Genomic DNA, 13,866 nt, shown 5'->3' with positions numbered 1-13,866 from the left:
TTTTAAGTATTAAAATGAACCATATTAGAACAAATTTTGTAAAATAGTTGCATTTTAACCACGTGTATTGACTTGTAGTTTTTAGTTATAGAATGTCTCCTTATGACCATTAATTGAAATCTACACAAAGAAAAGAAAAGGTAAGTTGCCAATTATTACCACATTTATTGGTTAAATCATACCAGTCAAAAGAATGAAGTGTGTTTGACATATAATACGTTTAATTATATTTTCTGAATCGTTGTAGACGAGTTTATATTTATATTATATTTAGAACATCTGCTCCACTTTGTTTTAATCAAACCACAATTTGTGAGAATTACTCACAGAAGACTAACGTGAAGGGGGGACTCAGCTTGACGCAACACCGGAACTGAACGTCACTTCCCCCGTGATCATCTGACGTGTCTAAAACAGTTTTCCACCGGTGTTGGGGTTTTTTTTTACGCGTGGGATATTAATCGGACATTCAACTGTAAGCTGTTAAGATCGGATCGTTTTACTGTAGGCTAACGGGGCTAATCTTTTATTACAGTATTTCCTTTGTGCTTTTATTACATTGTATGTCTGTGTGCTTGATCAAATCCAGATACGTGTTGACAAGATGTTGGATTTCTTCACCATCTTCAGCAAAGGGGGGATAGTGCTGTGGTGTTTTCAGGGAGCCGGGGTTAGTGAGTCTTTCACCGGGCCAGTCAATGCTCTGATCCGCTCAGTGATCCTTCAGGTGAGGGTACAAACACGGAGAGCAGAAATTGCTCTGTTGTCTCTTGTCTTTTTTTTTTTTATGACAGTCTGCAATCGGCAGCTAATGCTAAGCTAGTGCTAGCGGATAGCAACTGCTAGCCGCTAGCACGATTAGAGTAAAAACAAACGCAGTTTTCTTTGCAAAAGTGCACTATTTTGCTTTTTATATAAAGAATTGTCACCTTTTCTGCTAAAACACATTCATATTTTTCTGGAAACCTTGCAGACCCAACATATGTCTTCAGATCTAGAGCTCATGATTACATGTCAACATTGGTTTTGTTTTAACAGGAGCGTGGTGGGAACAACTCCTTCACTCACGAAGCTTTGAGTCTAAAATACAAACTGGACAATGAGTTTGAGTTGATATTTGTGGTAAGTCTCAAATTGAAAACAGTAACAGTAATACAAAGCACGACAGAGGCACAATTTAGAGAAGCCTAAATTGTGCCTGGTGCTTATTATTGCCATATGAATTGTGATAAAATTTGCTCCAACCTTTGTCCTCTTCAAACCAGGTGGGTTTTCAAAAGATCCTCACGCTGACTTATGTGGACAAGTTTATAGATGATGTCCAGCTTCACTTCAGGGATCGTTATAAGAATGAATTGGAGCAAAAGGGAGCTTTGAAGCTTCTCAACAACACCTTTGACTTTGAGGACAGATTCAAGAAACTTCTAAGGTAAGGAAGTAAACTTAACCACTTAGAAGCAATTCATATATTTGGGAGGAGGCGCCTGCATCATATCACATGTGACATCTATCCTTTTTTTTATATGTGTGGCACTAATGTCAGTTTATTCATCATGTCATGACTCAGTTGCCTTGTTTTACACCTGATATTAATACAGTGCCTTTTCAACAACTAACTTTGCTGTACCTTATTTTTATTTTATGTGAAAGACCATCACAAACTAGTGCATGATGTTATGCTGTAGAGCGATCGCGGGAAGGTTTTTAGTCGATCTCAGCAGCAGGTGACAAACTGAACGCTGCCAGGACGCATTAGACCAGCACTTCCTCTTCTGACAGGTTTATCAAGATCCTAAACGTTTGTAGCTTCATTAAAGAATAATAATTTTTTTAAAAATCAACAAAGCGTGTTAAAATGAATAATCTCAGTAATTATTGTTTCAACAAGGTGTTGCGCAATTCAGTGCGTTTCGGTTCCATCACCAAAAAAAAGGTGAATCAAAGACCGACTGACTAGCAGAGCAGGAGTTTAAATTAGCTACTCAATCACCGCTGTGTTCATGATAGGCTTATTAATAATCGAGAAATAAATATCAAGCCTGAAAACCTAATATCGTAACGGACTGAGTGTTATGTTTTTAACGTAATCTCCGCTCGCCTTGCGGACATTACGCAAGGCGAGCGTAATCTCCGCAAGGGGATCTCTCTCCCCGTTGCCGTGGCAACGGGGAGAGAGAGTACATAGGTACGAATGGTTTTGATTTGATCACCTGTTCGGGTTATTTTACCTTTGTTTCCCTTTGCTGTGGCGCATTACAGCCGCTGTAGTTTCTAAACGTTGGACTAATTACCTCGTTCGTTTGTGAGTATACGTCATTCACAACAAATATCAAACAGGACAAATGTGTTTTATTAAGTAATGGCTTCTACCGTTATAATTATGTGAAATTAAATTTATTATATCCCAACTTCAGAAGATTTGCCTTTACCTTTACAGTGCTCTTTGGTTCCTCCTATCAGTCTGTAGCTTCTCATATTGACGTCATCAAACCAAATTTCAGATCTACCATAACTGACTGACACCTGCTGGCCTCAGGTTTGCAACCAGCTTCTGATTGAGAAACCAGTAACCTGCTCCCAGTGTCAGAATCTCACTGATGAAGAAACTGTATTAGGTTTTCTATCACTTTATTATTTCTGCTGTAACTGATGTATATTCGCATATAAAATAAGTCAATAGAGTTTAAGTTACAATTTTTATGCCTTCGTGTCATGAGGTAGATCTCAGTCGGCTGGTGAGAGAAAAAGTAGATGGTCTTGGTCTCAGAAAGTTTGGGCTTTGTCTTTATGATGTTTGTTCAGCAATGTTCTCTAAGAAACCTTCGAAGGTTTCACAGAACAACCGTATTTGTGTTGATACAGTTGGATGGCATTTACAAAATGGGCAACTTGATTGCATTGGATTTTATATAGGGGTATCAGACTATAAGCAAACACACACCACACTTTTAAGATATGTATTTGTAAAATAAAGTCCTATAGATTTCAGACTGTTGAAAGGCAGGTACACAGACTAATTAACTTGACTTTTACAGTTGTGGATTATTGGAGGGAACCAGAGTAGTAGACAGTGCATGCAGAGCCAAGGAGAACATACTAACTCCATGTAAAAAGGCCCTATTCTTTGCTGCAAGGCAACTGTGGCATCATACACTTTTCCTTCACAATCATCGCTACTTTGTGTTGGTCAGTCACATATAATCCCACTGTTGCATTGTTGTCACATTTCAAAGTGCCATGAAGTTTAACAGTTATCAATACTGCTAATTCTGCTATTTGAATGTGGCGTTTTGCACAATTATTACAGCAGTTTATGCATTAAATGGAGGCGAATTTGTTGTTTCACTGAGCACAGAAAACAGAAAACCATTGAATCTTTTACTGGAAGTTAACTCAAACAAATGGAGCAGTTTCCAGTGTTTTTGCCTCTTATTTTTCACTGATGTTTCTGAAGTGGGCTGATGTCTTGTGACATGAAGGTTCCCTTTGTAGCTTGGGTCCAATAGGCAATAGTCTATATGACAAAACATTTGCTTTGTCCTTGCACATTCTGATTTCAATTTTCTGTTTTAACTAAAGAGAGGCGGAGGTAACCAGTAAAGCTCGAAGCCCCGTCCCCATGCGGTCCTTTAAGGAATCCGAGAAATCCCAAAAAACTGTGAAGTCAATGATTGAGACAAAAGGTGGAGATAAGTCCAAGGAGCAGGGAGGCAAAAAGAATAAAAATACCAAAAAGGAGGGTAAGTGACTTTCTGGAATGGCTCATTTTGCGTAATCTGAATGTCTCAGAGCGTAATTGAATTTTATTTCTCAAGCTCCTGCAGTTGAGCCTCCCAAAGGGGATCAAGGTAAGACCCCACCTTCTGGTCAGAAGGATGTTTTGAATGGTAACCAAGGCTTAACTCCTGAGGAGATCATGCAAAAGAAGAGGGAGGATTTCTTCCGCAAGCGCAAGATGGGACCTACTGAAAAACCGAGGTGAGGATGCTGATCATTTTAGTTTCCACTTCATCTGCTCCAAACTGCATAGTGCAATACCAAGAGGCAGAGTGGTTGTTTGTATTTTAATTGTATTCTTTTCATAATGATGGTTTTACTACTCACAGCAAGTCCCCAAAGCCCCAAAAACCAAAGGAGAAAGTGAACCGTGTTTGGGAGAACGCAGGCAGCAGCAGCAAGAACCTGGACTACAGCAACAAGAACGGAGAGAATTCTTCCGGGGAAGACCAAAAGAACCTGGAAGCACAATTTGACCCAGTAAGTTCACCTTGGTCTGAACCGTTAGAGGTTTTCTTGGTGCAGCATTGTCTGCAGCATTACTCACACAGGGGATACAATCTAAGATCTGGGATGTCTTTCAGGAAATGCAGGTCAGCTCCATGAAAGGTGACCTGCTTTCTGTGGACTACGAGTCCAGCGAGGAGGAAGAGATGGAGGAGGAAGAAGACGAAGTGGTTATCAGCAAGACAAGGTTATATATATTTTTATATTTCCTTTATTTAACCAGGTAAACCCCGTTGAGATCTAGATCTCATTTTCAAGAGGGACCTGGGCAAAAAAAAATTGCAATACATAGCAACCTGGGTACAAGATAAAAACAATTAATACATATGCACAAGTATAAAACAATAAAAACAATTTAAAAACAATGACACTGTTTCATAGAATCTTGTTGCCTATCTTTAAGAACTGCTCGAAATAAGTCCAGTGAAATCATTTCCGACATCTTAAGTTCAGCCTGCAACTGATTCCACGCTGTGGGGGCCAACACACTGAGTGCCTGCTTCCCTTTTTCTGTTCGAAAGCGTGGGACATGCAGAAGAATAATGTTATTGGAGCGAAGAGAACGAGAACTGACAGTTCTATGTAGGAGAGTGGATAAATATGCTGGGGTTAGACCGAGTAAAGATTTATACATCAGGATCATTAAATGATTGTTTCTCCGTACACTTAAAGGAGGCCATTCAGCTTTTGCGTACAAATCACAATGATGTGTCAGACGTCGACTACCGGTTATAAATCTTAAAGCGCAACGATACACAGTATTTAATGATTGAAGACATTTGGTCGAAGCATTCATATATAAAACAGCTCCATAATCCAAAGTGGCAGGAATGTCGCTGCTACCAATTTTCTTCTAGCTTTGAGTGTAAAACAAGATCCATTTCGATAATAAAACCCAATTTTCATTTTCAATGTCCGTAGTAGATTTGCTATGGGATTTTTAAAAGAGAGTTCATTATCTAGAATAAAACCAAGATATTTATAATTACTGACAAACTCGATTTGTGCTCCTACAGCAGTGGTAAGCAATAGGGAAGTTTCTGGTAGTTTTCTAGCATGTGAGAAAATCATTGCTTTTGTCTTGTCCACATTCAAAACCAACTTCAGAGTTTGTAAACGTGTTTGAACTATATTAAAAGCAGACTGCAAATACTGTATTGCCTGCAATAGTGATGCAGAATAGCAGTATATTATTAAATCGTCAGCATAAAAATGGTAAAAAGCATTTGACAGATTGTCACACAAGTTATTTCTATAAATAGAGAATAAAAGCGGACCCAGAACTGAGCCTTGAGGTACGCCATTTAAAATAGTGAGAGTAGAAGAAGTGACACCAGAGAATTGAACTCTGGGTTCTGTTTGACAAATAATCAGCTACCCACATGGTAGCTTGATGTGAGAGCCCAATCCTGTGTAGAATTTCAATTAAAAGCTTGTGATTTACTGTGTCAAATGCCTTTGATAAATCAATAAACAAAGCAACAATGGTTTTTGTTATCAAGATCCTGGATAAGATCATTACAAACCTTTAAAGTGGCAGTAACAGTGCTATGTTTTTTTCTAAAACCAGACTGTACATTTTGTAAAACACAATTAGAATCTAAAAAATTCTTCAATTGATTTGCAACTAATTTTTCAAAAATTTTTGCTAGTATACATAGTTTAGAGATTGGTATGTAATTGTTTACCTGTGATGATTCCCCACCTTTGAATAGAGGCAAAACAAATGCTGATTTCCATACACTAGGGATTTTGTTAGAGATTAGACTTAGATTAAAAATATGAGATAATGGCTCTGCTATAAACTCTGCAGCCAACTTTAGAAAAAAGGATCCAGATTATCTGGCCCCGCTGATTTTCTGGTGTCTATGTTTTTCAGTTCTCTGAGAACCTCAGCTGTACAAATAGGGGAAAAGTTAAAAATGGTGGAGTTACACTCATTATTCAAAAACAGTTCATCAGTATTTACATTTTGGCTAAATGAATTTAAATCATCAAATAGAGATCCTACAGAAATAAAATGCTCATTAAAATAATTTAAAATTTCTAATTTATCAGACACCATTTTACTTTTTTTCCAAACAAAATTTGGAAAGTCACTCAGTGGTGCTTGCTCAGTAGCTGATTTAACTGATTTCCAAAATTTCTTTGGATCATTTAAATTTTTTGTCATTTCGGCAAGGAAATAGTCTGACTTTGCTTTCTTGATTAATGAGGTACATTTATTCCTCAATTTCCTAAACCAAAGCCAGCTCTCCTCAGTATTGTTTTTTCTTGCCCTAGCCCAGGCTGCATCTCTTTGTTTAAGCAGAGTCCCAGTAGCTGGTGAAAACCAAGGATTATTTCTCCCCTTCACCCTAATTTTACAGTTTAGGAGCATGTTTATTTATTAGTCTTGAAAACTCTTCATAAAAATACTGCTAGGCAAGGTCTACATTATCAAAAAGAGAAACCCTATTCCAGTTAAAAAGTAGCAAATCATGAACAAAAGCTTGTTCATTTAAGTGTTTTAGATCTCTTTTGAACAAGATACGTGGCTTGGGTTTTAGTAACTTAAGATTTCTAACTGCACCTACTGCACAATGATCACTAAGGTCATTTGCAAAAACTCCTATCCCCGTATATTTATGCGGAGCGTTTGTCATAATTAAGTCTAGGAGAGATGATTTTAGAGGACATTTGTTATTAGGTCGGGTGGGGTAGTTAAATAACTGGGTGATGTTTAAAGAATCACAGATAGTTTTTAAGCTATCTGAAGATGCTGTCAACCAATCTAGATTTAGATCTAATAAAACGAATTCATTGTTATTTAGGTCAGCTAAATATTTGTACAAATTAGGAAGTGCATCACAGCCTGCAGAAGGTGGTCGATAACACCCTATAACTGTGATATTCTGAGCCTTAGTGAATTCAATTTTCAAGGCTAGAAACTCAAATTGTTTTGGAATGGATAGAGAAGATAGCAGTGTGACATGAAAATTGTTTTTTTACATAGATGGCAACACCGCCACCTTTCTTGAGGCGATCACAACGAAAAACATTGTAACCTTCTAAGGAAATATTTTTGTTTGTAATGGATTTATTTAACCATGTTTCCGTCAAAACTAAAATATCCGTATTGGTTGTTTCAATCCAGATTTTAACCAGGTCTATCTTAGGCAATAGACTGCAAGAGTTAATATGTAATATACAAATTTCATTTGTGCACATAATCTCAGCCACTAAAGCTGATTCTGATTCTGTCTTAACTTTTCATGTCAAACATCAATCTAACATGTATTAATTTTCCTTTGTTTGTTTTCACCACTCAGTGTCAAAAAGAGTGGTGGTTTTGGGGGGATGTTTGGGATGCTGAAGGGTCTGGTGGGCTCCAAGAGTCTGTCTAGAGAGGACATGGAGCCAGTGCTGGAGAAGATGAAGGACCACCTCATTGGTAGGACCGCATGCCCCTTTCTGTTTTTTGGAATTAGACCAGATGATCTGATGTTTCAGTTTACCATTCATGTTTTTTCTTTGATTCTCTAGCAAAGAATGTTGCAGCTGACATTTCTTCCCAGCTGTGTGAGTCTGTGGCCAAGAAACTGGAGGGCAAAGTCATGGGCACATTTACCAGTAAGTGCATTCACCACACTCAAATCCACACCCAGTCCTGATCCGCTGGTGATGCAACTTTTTAAAGAATTACATCTGGTTGCTGTGTTTTCTGAGAGCTGGACATCTCCTGGGAGCAGTGGTAGCAATGCATTTCTCTCCTTCAAACAAACAAAAGAAAAATCTTCTACTCTGTTTTGCATTCGGATTTACTTTTGTAGACACTGAACAAAAGTAGCCCATATGTAGCTTAAGATTTGGCAACAAAAAGCTTGTGCAGGTCATCATCAGCCAGTCTGGGTAAAGTTTGATCTTTACCCAGCACTAGTAGTCTAGACCCATAAGCTGAAGTTTATTACATAAATCTGTGCAGATTTAGGTAATCCTACAGTATGTAAGAACTGGGTTGCTCATAGTGTCAGCATGTTGGTGTAGCTCTGTTGTTAGTTTTAATTTGCTTTTGTTGTTTTGTAGACTTTTGTTCTCTTAGCATACTTTTGCTCATTTTTTCTGGTTGAGGCATTGTGTTTTTGCACAATTATGCCATTTGGCTTTGGATGCTGTGCAGCTGGAAGATTTTTGGTCTTACTTTTTAATTTTCTGACTATTTTCATTATGCCTAACCATGGTAACAAAGTGTTTTTTGTTGTTGTTTATAACTGGGAGCAGCTGATTAGTTAGCATCTCAGTAGCTCAAATAATACCTGAACTCTGACCCCGAATCCCAGAGGCTTTATGGGTACAGAGCAAGACCAAAGAGCAGAGCAAGAAGGAGGAAGTTGAAATCATCTCTTCCATCCATCATAATGGCCGATGATCATGACTCTTAACATCTTCTTGCTCAGGCCATAGCCAGACAAAGATTTAAAGAGAAGCAGCAAAAGCAAACATGGTGGATTAGCAGTGTTAGTCAACAATGCTGGGTGTCATCCTGGAGACGCTACTGTGAAATATGGTCCTTGCTGCCAAGATATTGAGCTGTTGGAATATCAAGACAGTCATTAGACTGCTATACAGCAACAGTCATAGTCTTCTGTAGATTCTTTGCAACACTGACCGCTACTTGAAATCTTTTCTCCTTTTGGGATAAGTAAAGATCTTTTAATTGGAATGAACTGAATTGCAACCGAAACCGTCTTTGGGGTTTTGGCAAAGGCATCTGAATGATGTATTATGGCGAATAGATATGTAAACAGAAATCTATTTTAGCTTGTTTATGGTTTATTTAGATACGTTTTCCAAAATCTGACTTGTTGGTGGATCTTTGTCTATGAAGTTGAGATTGAAGTTTAATATAAGATGAAACCAAAACCCAAAGAAGCTGTTTGTATCATTGCATTATGCTCAGGATTTTACTACCCAGAAAAATGATGGACATTGAAAGTGTGGTTGAATCATAGTGTTAATTTCATGCTATTCATTCTAACATTTTCTTTGCAGAGACATTACATCCTCATGGTTTTATAAATTAATTGCTACTCATCAATATACATTTTTGTACATCTGTTGTTTTTCTGACTACTAGATTTGAAATAGTTTCTCTCTAAATGGTGCCAAAGAATCTGTTTCCAACAGAAGCTTGTGTGTGTTCATAGCTGTGGCTTCGACGGTGAAGCAGGCCCTGCAGGACTCCCTGGTGCAGATCCTGCAGCCCAAGCGCAGGGTGGACATCCTGAGAGACGTCATGGATGCTCAGAGCCAGCGCAGGCCGTTTGTCATCACGTTCTGTGGCGTCAACGGGGTTGGCAAATCTACCAACCTAGCAAAGGTGACCTAGATGGTCTGTGGTGCCGTTTGCGATTGGTGCTTGATGATATTGATGGCGGCACTTCAAAACATTTATTAAGTGTGGCAAAGATTAGTACAGAATAAAATTGTTTTACAGTATTAAATTTACAGGTGGAGTGGTGACACAGAGAGACAATATGCCTTGACATTTATTTCAATGCTTTTTATTGTTCACATATTCCTCCTCCTACTATTTGGACAACACACACAGTTTTTCCTCACATATTCTGTTCCACTTTCCCTGTTTTGGTCCAGATCTCCTACTGGCTGATTGAGAATGGTTTCAGTGTGCTGATCGCAGCTTGTGACACATTTCGTGCGGGCGCGGTGGAGCAGCTTCGTACCCATCAGCGCCGCCTGAACTCTCTTCACCCCCCAGAGAAGCACGGAGGTCGCCCGGTCGTCCAGCTCTATGAGAAGGGCTACGGGAAAGACGCAGCTGGAATTGCAATGGAGGCCATTGCCTACGGTAGGAGAAATCTTTCCTCTTTGGGCCATTTTCAATGCTTTGCAAAAGTATTTGCAACCTTTTTTCACAGTTTGTCTGGTTGTAATAAGATACCTCAGTGTATGAGAGATTTTCTGTGACAGACCTGCACAGATGAAGCGCATAATGAAGTTCAAGTAAAACAAGATTTTTTGCTGTTCCTGTGAAAAAGCTTTGTGAGCCCTGTAAGCTGAATGTTTTTAGTGAAAATTGCAGAAGCACTCGAAGTCAACTGCAGAAGACTTTCAGAAATGTAAGAAATGGGCAGAATCAACAGAATAAAGACAAAGCCTGCAAAACGCAAATAGACTGAGCTTGAGCCATTTTACAAGAAATAAAAAATCAGTCTTTAGATCTTCAAAACTGGGAGAGATTCCTTCAGAATATGTGCTGCTTCGTGTTGTGGGTCTGTTGTGTAAAATCCCCATAAAATGTATTAATGTTTGCCTTTGTAGTAAATGCAGAAAAGTTCAAGGGGCATAAATAGTTTTACAAGGCTGTGTATTGGCTATGATTACAATCTAACTATCGATGTTTGTCTTCTCCCCTTCCCTCCCAAGCTCGGAACCAGACATTTGATGTGGTTCTGGTGGACACTGCTGGGCGAATGCAGGACAACGCCCCTCTAATGACGGCTCTGGCCAAACTTATTGCTGTCAACATGCCTGACTTAGTTCTGTTTGTTGGAGAGGCTCTGGTGGGCAATGAAGCGGTTGACCAGCTGGTAAGACCCCTGATTAAGTTATAAAGTTTGGTTTCTATATTTTCAGTTGGGTGATGAAATAGATGAATTAATATGAGATGACTCTGTCCTGTTTATTATTATTAGGTGATAATAAAAATTCTGAGGTTATTCGGAGATGTTCATGTGCGTCTTCCACTGTTCCTTGGTTTTGATTAAATATCTGATGTTTATTCTGGCCACCAGAGGTCAGCATCGCTCTACTTACCTGCTGCTTCATGGAAACTAGTTTTTTGTTGATGCAGATGTGTTGCTTCCTCTTCCTCCACACTCTGTTTTTCCTCTATGGTTGAAAAGATGATTTTATGCATTTCTTCCCCCCTCCACCTGTCGGCCTCAGATTTCAGCTGAATATTTCAGTGTTCTCCTGTTTGTGTCGTCAGGTGAAATTTAATCAGGCTCTGGCGGACCACTCTATGTCTGACAAGCCTCGCCTCATTGACGGAATCGTTCTCACAAAGTTTGACACTATTGATGACAAGGTATCTATCCTTTTTTTTTTTCGTTATTTCACACCCCCTTGTACTGCACTTGAACAGGTTTTCCAGTTGATTCCGGTCTTATAAATAATTTGCATTTGGAAAGCCAATAGCCCCTCATGAGTCTCCTTCCTCCCTCACAGGTTGGTGCAGCCATCTCCATGACTTACATCACAGGCCAGCCGATCGTGTTCGTGGGCACGGGGCAGACCTACAACGACCTGCGCAGCCTCAACGCCCGCGCCGTAGTCGGCGCCCTGATGAAGGCTTAACAAGCGGCTGCACGCTCTGCTGAATATTCATCGGGTTTCTGAAGAAACCAGCGGTACCATTTGCGACGCTGCCATGAGATGTTCAAGCCCACCCTTTCATGCTCGTGTCCTGCCCACCCAACCTTGCATTAAATAAACTCGAGCGACGGACAGATGGTGCACTTCAAGAGAAAGTTTTCCATTTTAATCCACTGGAGCCTTCCTTTTGAATAATTATTTATTTTTTTGGGCCAAAATAGTGTATTTCAGATCAACTAACATGGCATTTTAACTGGACCTTGGTTGGATCACCGGTTTGCTGGTTCACACAGCAGAACTTGTGTATTTTGTCCCTCAGTTATCTCCACTTTATGGAAATTGGGTTTCCTGTTCCCAAGGAACGCTCAGCAACCGTAGTGCCTCTCTCTTTGGATATCTTGGTTAATACATTACAAGGATGATTACCTACCAGCTGGAGTTAAAATCAGCATTTATGCAGGTTAACAGGTAAACTAAACTGCTTAAAAGAAGCTAAATAAACTATGGATCGAGAAGTCTTAATTGTGATTCTCTATAAATCAGAACAGTACATCTAAATCATAAATGAACAACAGTGCTGTCTTTGTTTCATTTGGATGTTTTGTAATTAAAACCATCTTTTAGAGATTTTTACATCCCCCAAATTCACAATTTACTTTGTACAGGAAGAGTATTTATAGTCATTAAATTTTTTCACATTAAAACCACAAACCTCAATATATTTTACTCAGGTTTTATGTGAGAGAGGAATTTAGGATTATGAAGAAAAAGAAAAATTACGTAGGTCTTCAAAATTATTATTATAAAAATTGAGAAACCTGCACGGAAGAAGTAAAACTAGCCTTTCCATATTTACAGATTCAAGCTTTTTTCAGAGCTTGAATCTGAAAAAAGACATTTGGTATCAAGTCTTGATACCAAATGTTAATGTAGATCAGGACTCCTTGTCCCTGCTGAAGTAAAGCTTCTGCCCAGCATGATGCTGCCATTACCATGTTTTACTGTGAAGATGGTGTGTTCAGCGTGTGTATACAGTGTTAGTTTCTGCCAAACAGGTTTTTGTATGTAGGTCTCATCTGAGAGCACCAAAAACATGTTTACACATTCTCACACCATTTTTCTAAAACTTAAAACATATTGACTGCAACATCACATAAAAATCTGATAAAATACACTGACGTTTGTGGTAATGTGGCACGATGAATTTGTTTTTGTCTGTCAGTCTTTTCTATCAAAGTTATGGTACCCCTTTATTTTATTTTCCCTTACTTTTTCAGAGTAAATCTAATTTTGAAGATCTTTAGACCATCCTTTTCAGGTGTGGTAGTGCAATACGAGAAAATCAAGGGTCATACTGGCATTTTGAACTAATTTATGATTGTAAACATTTCTTAATAAAGCTGCTATATGCTTAGTTGGTCTGGAGAATGAAACTTTCTCTTGTTACTTTTACCAAATGAAAGTAAGCGCCAAGCAGTGATCCTCAGTGTTACAAATGAGAAGAGTGGGATACCAAAAGCTTTATTTTTAAAATAGTTCTTATAAATACTACACCAGAAACACATGCAGGTTTTAAAAATACATAAAAAAGCTGACAAAGAACACTTGTTTAAGCAAAGGGGCTATTATGAGAACCCTCCTGACCTTTTTATGTAACACAGTCTCATTTACTTGTCATATTTTCTGGAGAAATTATATTCTCCGTCCCTTTCCTTAATTATTCTGGTAACTGAGTTCAGCGTGACAGATTCAATCCATCAACGCAAGGCTTGTTTTCAGTCAGGAGCGCATGTTGTGCCTTGGAGCAAATACCGGGAAGGTACTTCAAGGTGATGCATTTTTTTAATGCATATTTAATTTGCAGAGCTATGAGCTTTGTCAAGTCTGAGGTGAGAACATACCAGTCTGTCCTCTGAGTATAGTTGCATGCTAAACGCACCAGCATTTAGTTTCCCCCCAAACACCAGGATTTCTACAGCATTTAAATGTTGGGAAATGGGGGTTTGAGGTTTTTGGCATTGACAGATTTATCTCAACTCATTTAAAATGAAATAAAATGAGCATTGGGGAAATACTGACAGCTTTAAGCTCACCCAACATCTAATAAAATATTAGACAAGATAGCACTTAGTGAACTAGATCCAGCACAAGCTGTAAAAGAAACAAATTTCAAAAGTCTTACAGTCTGCTGAGAGAAAAAAAGAT

At 38.7% G+C, this 13,866-nt stretch overlaps 1 protein-coding gene across 1 annotated transcript; it reads left to right on the top strand.

Annotated features, from left to right (window-relative positions):
* Window positions 1-373: 373 nt before the first annotated feature.
* On the top strand, window positions 374-13,075 carry srpra (SRP receptor subunit alpha). The gene is made up of 15 exons (XM_032590644.1): window positions 374-475; window positions 590-727; window positions 1,039-1,122; window positions 1,266-1,429; window positions 3,580-3,740; window positions 3,816-3,978; window positions 4,107-4,257; window positions 4,362-4,471; window positions 7,596-7,717; window positions 7,810-7,896; window positions 9,471-9,643; window positions 9,919-10,132; window positions 10,711-10,874; window positions 11,276-11,374; window positions 11,515-13,075. Exons 2-15 carry the CDS (start codon window positions 605-607, stop codon window positions 11,641-11,643), a joined length of 1,944 nt encoding a protein of 647 aa, XP_032446535.1. The 5' UTR covers window positions 374-475; window positions 590-604; the 3' UTR covers window positions 11,644-13,075.
* The last annotated feature ends 791 nt before the right edge of the window (window positions 13,076-13,866 follow it).

Source organism: Xiphophorus hellerii, chromosome 18, assembly GCF_003331165.1.
Source record: "Xiphophorus hellerii strain 12219 chromosome 18, Xiphophorus_hellerii-4.1, whole genome shotgun sequence".
In the NCBI taxonomy this organism is placed as follows: Eukaryota; Metazoa; Chordata; class Actinopteri; order Cyprinodontiformes; family Poeciliidae; genus Xiphophorus; species Xiphophorus hellerii.
This window is presented reverse-complemented; position numbering and strand designations above follow the sequence as displayed.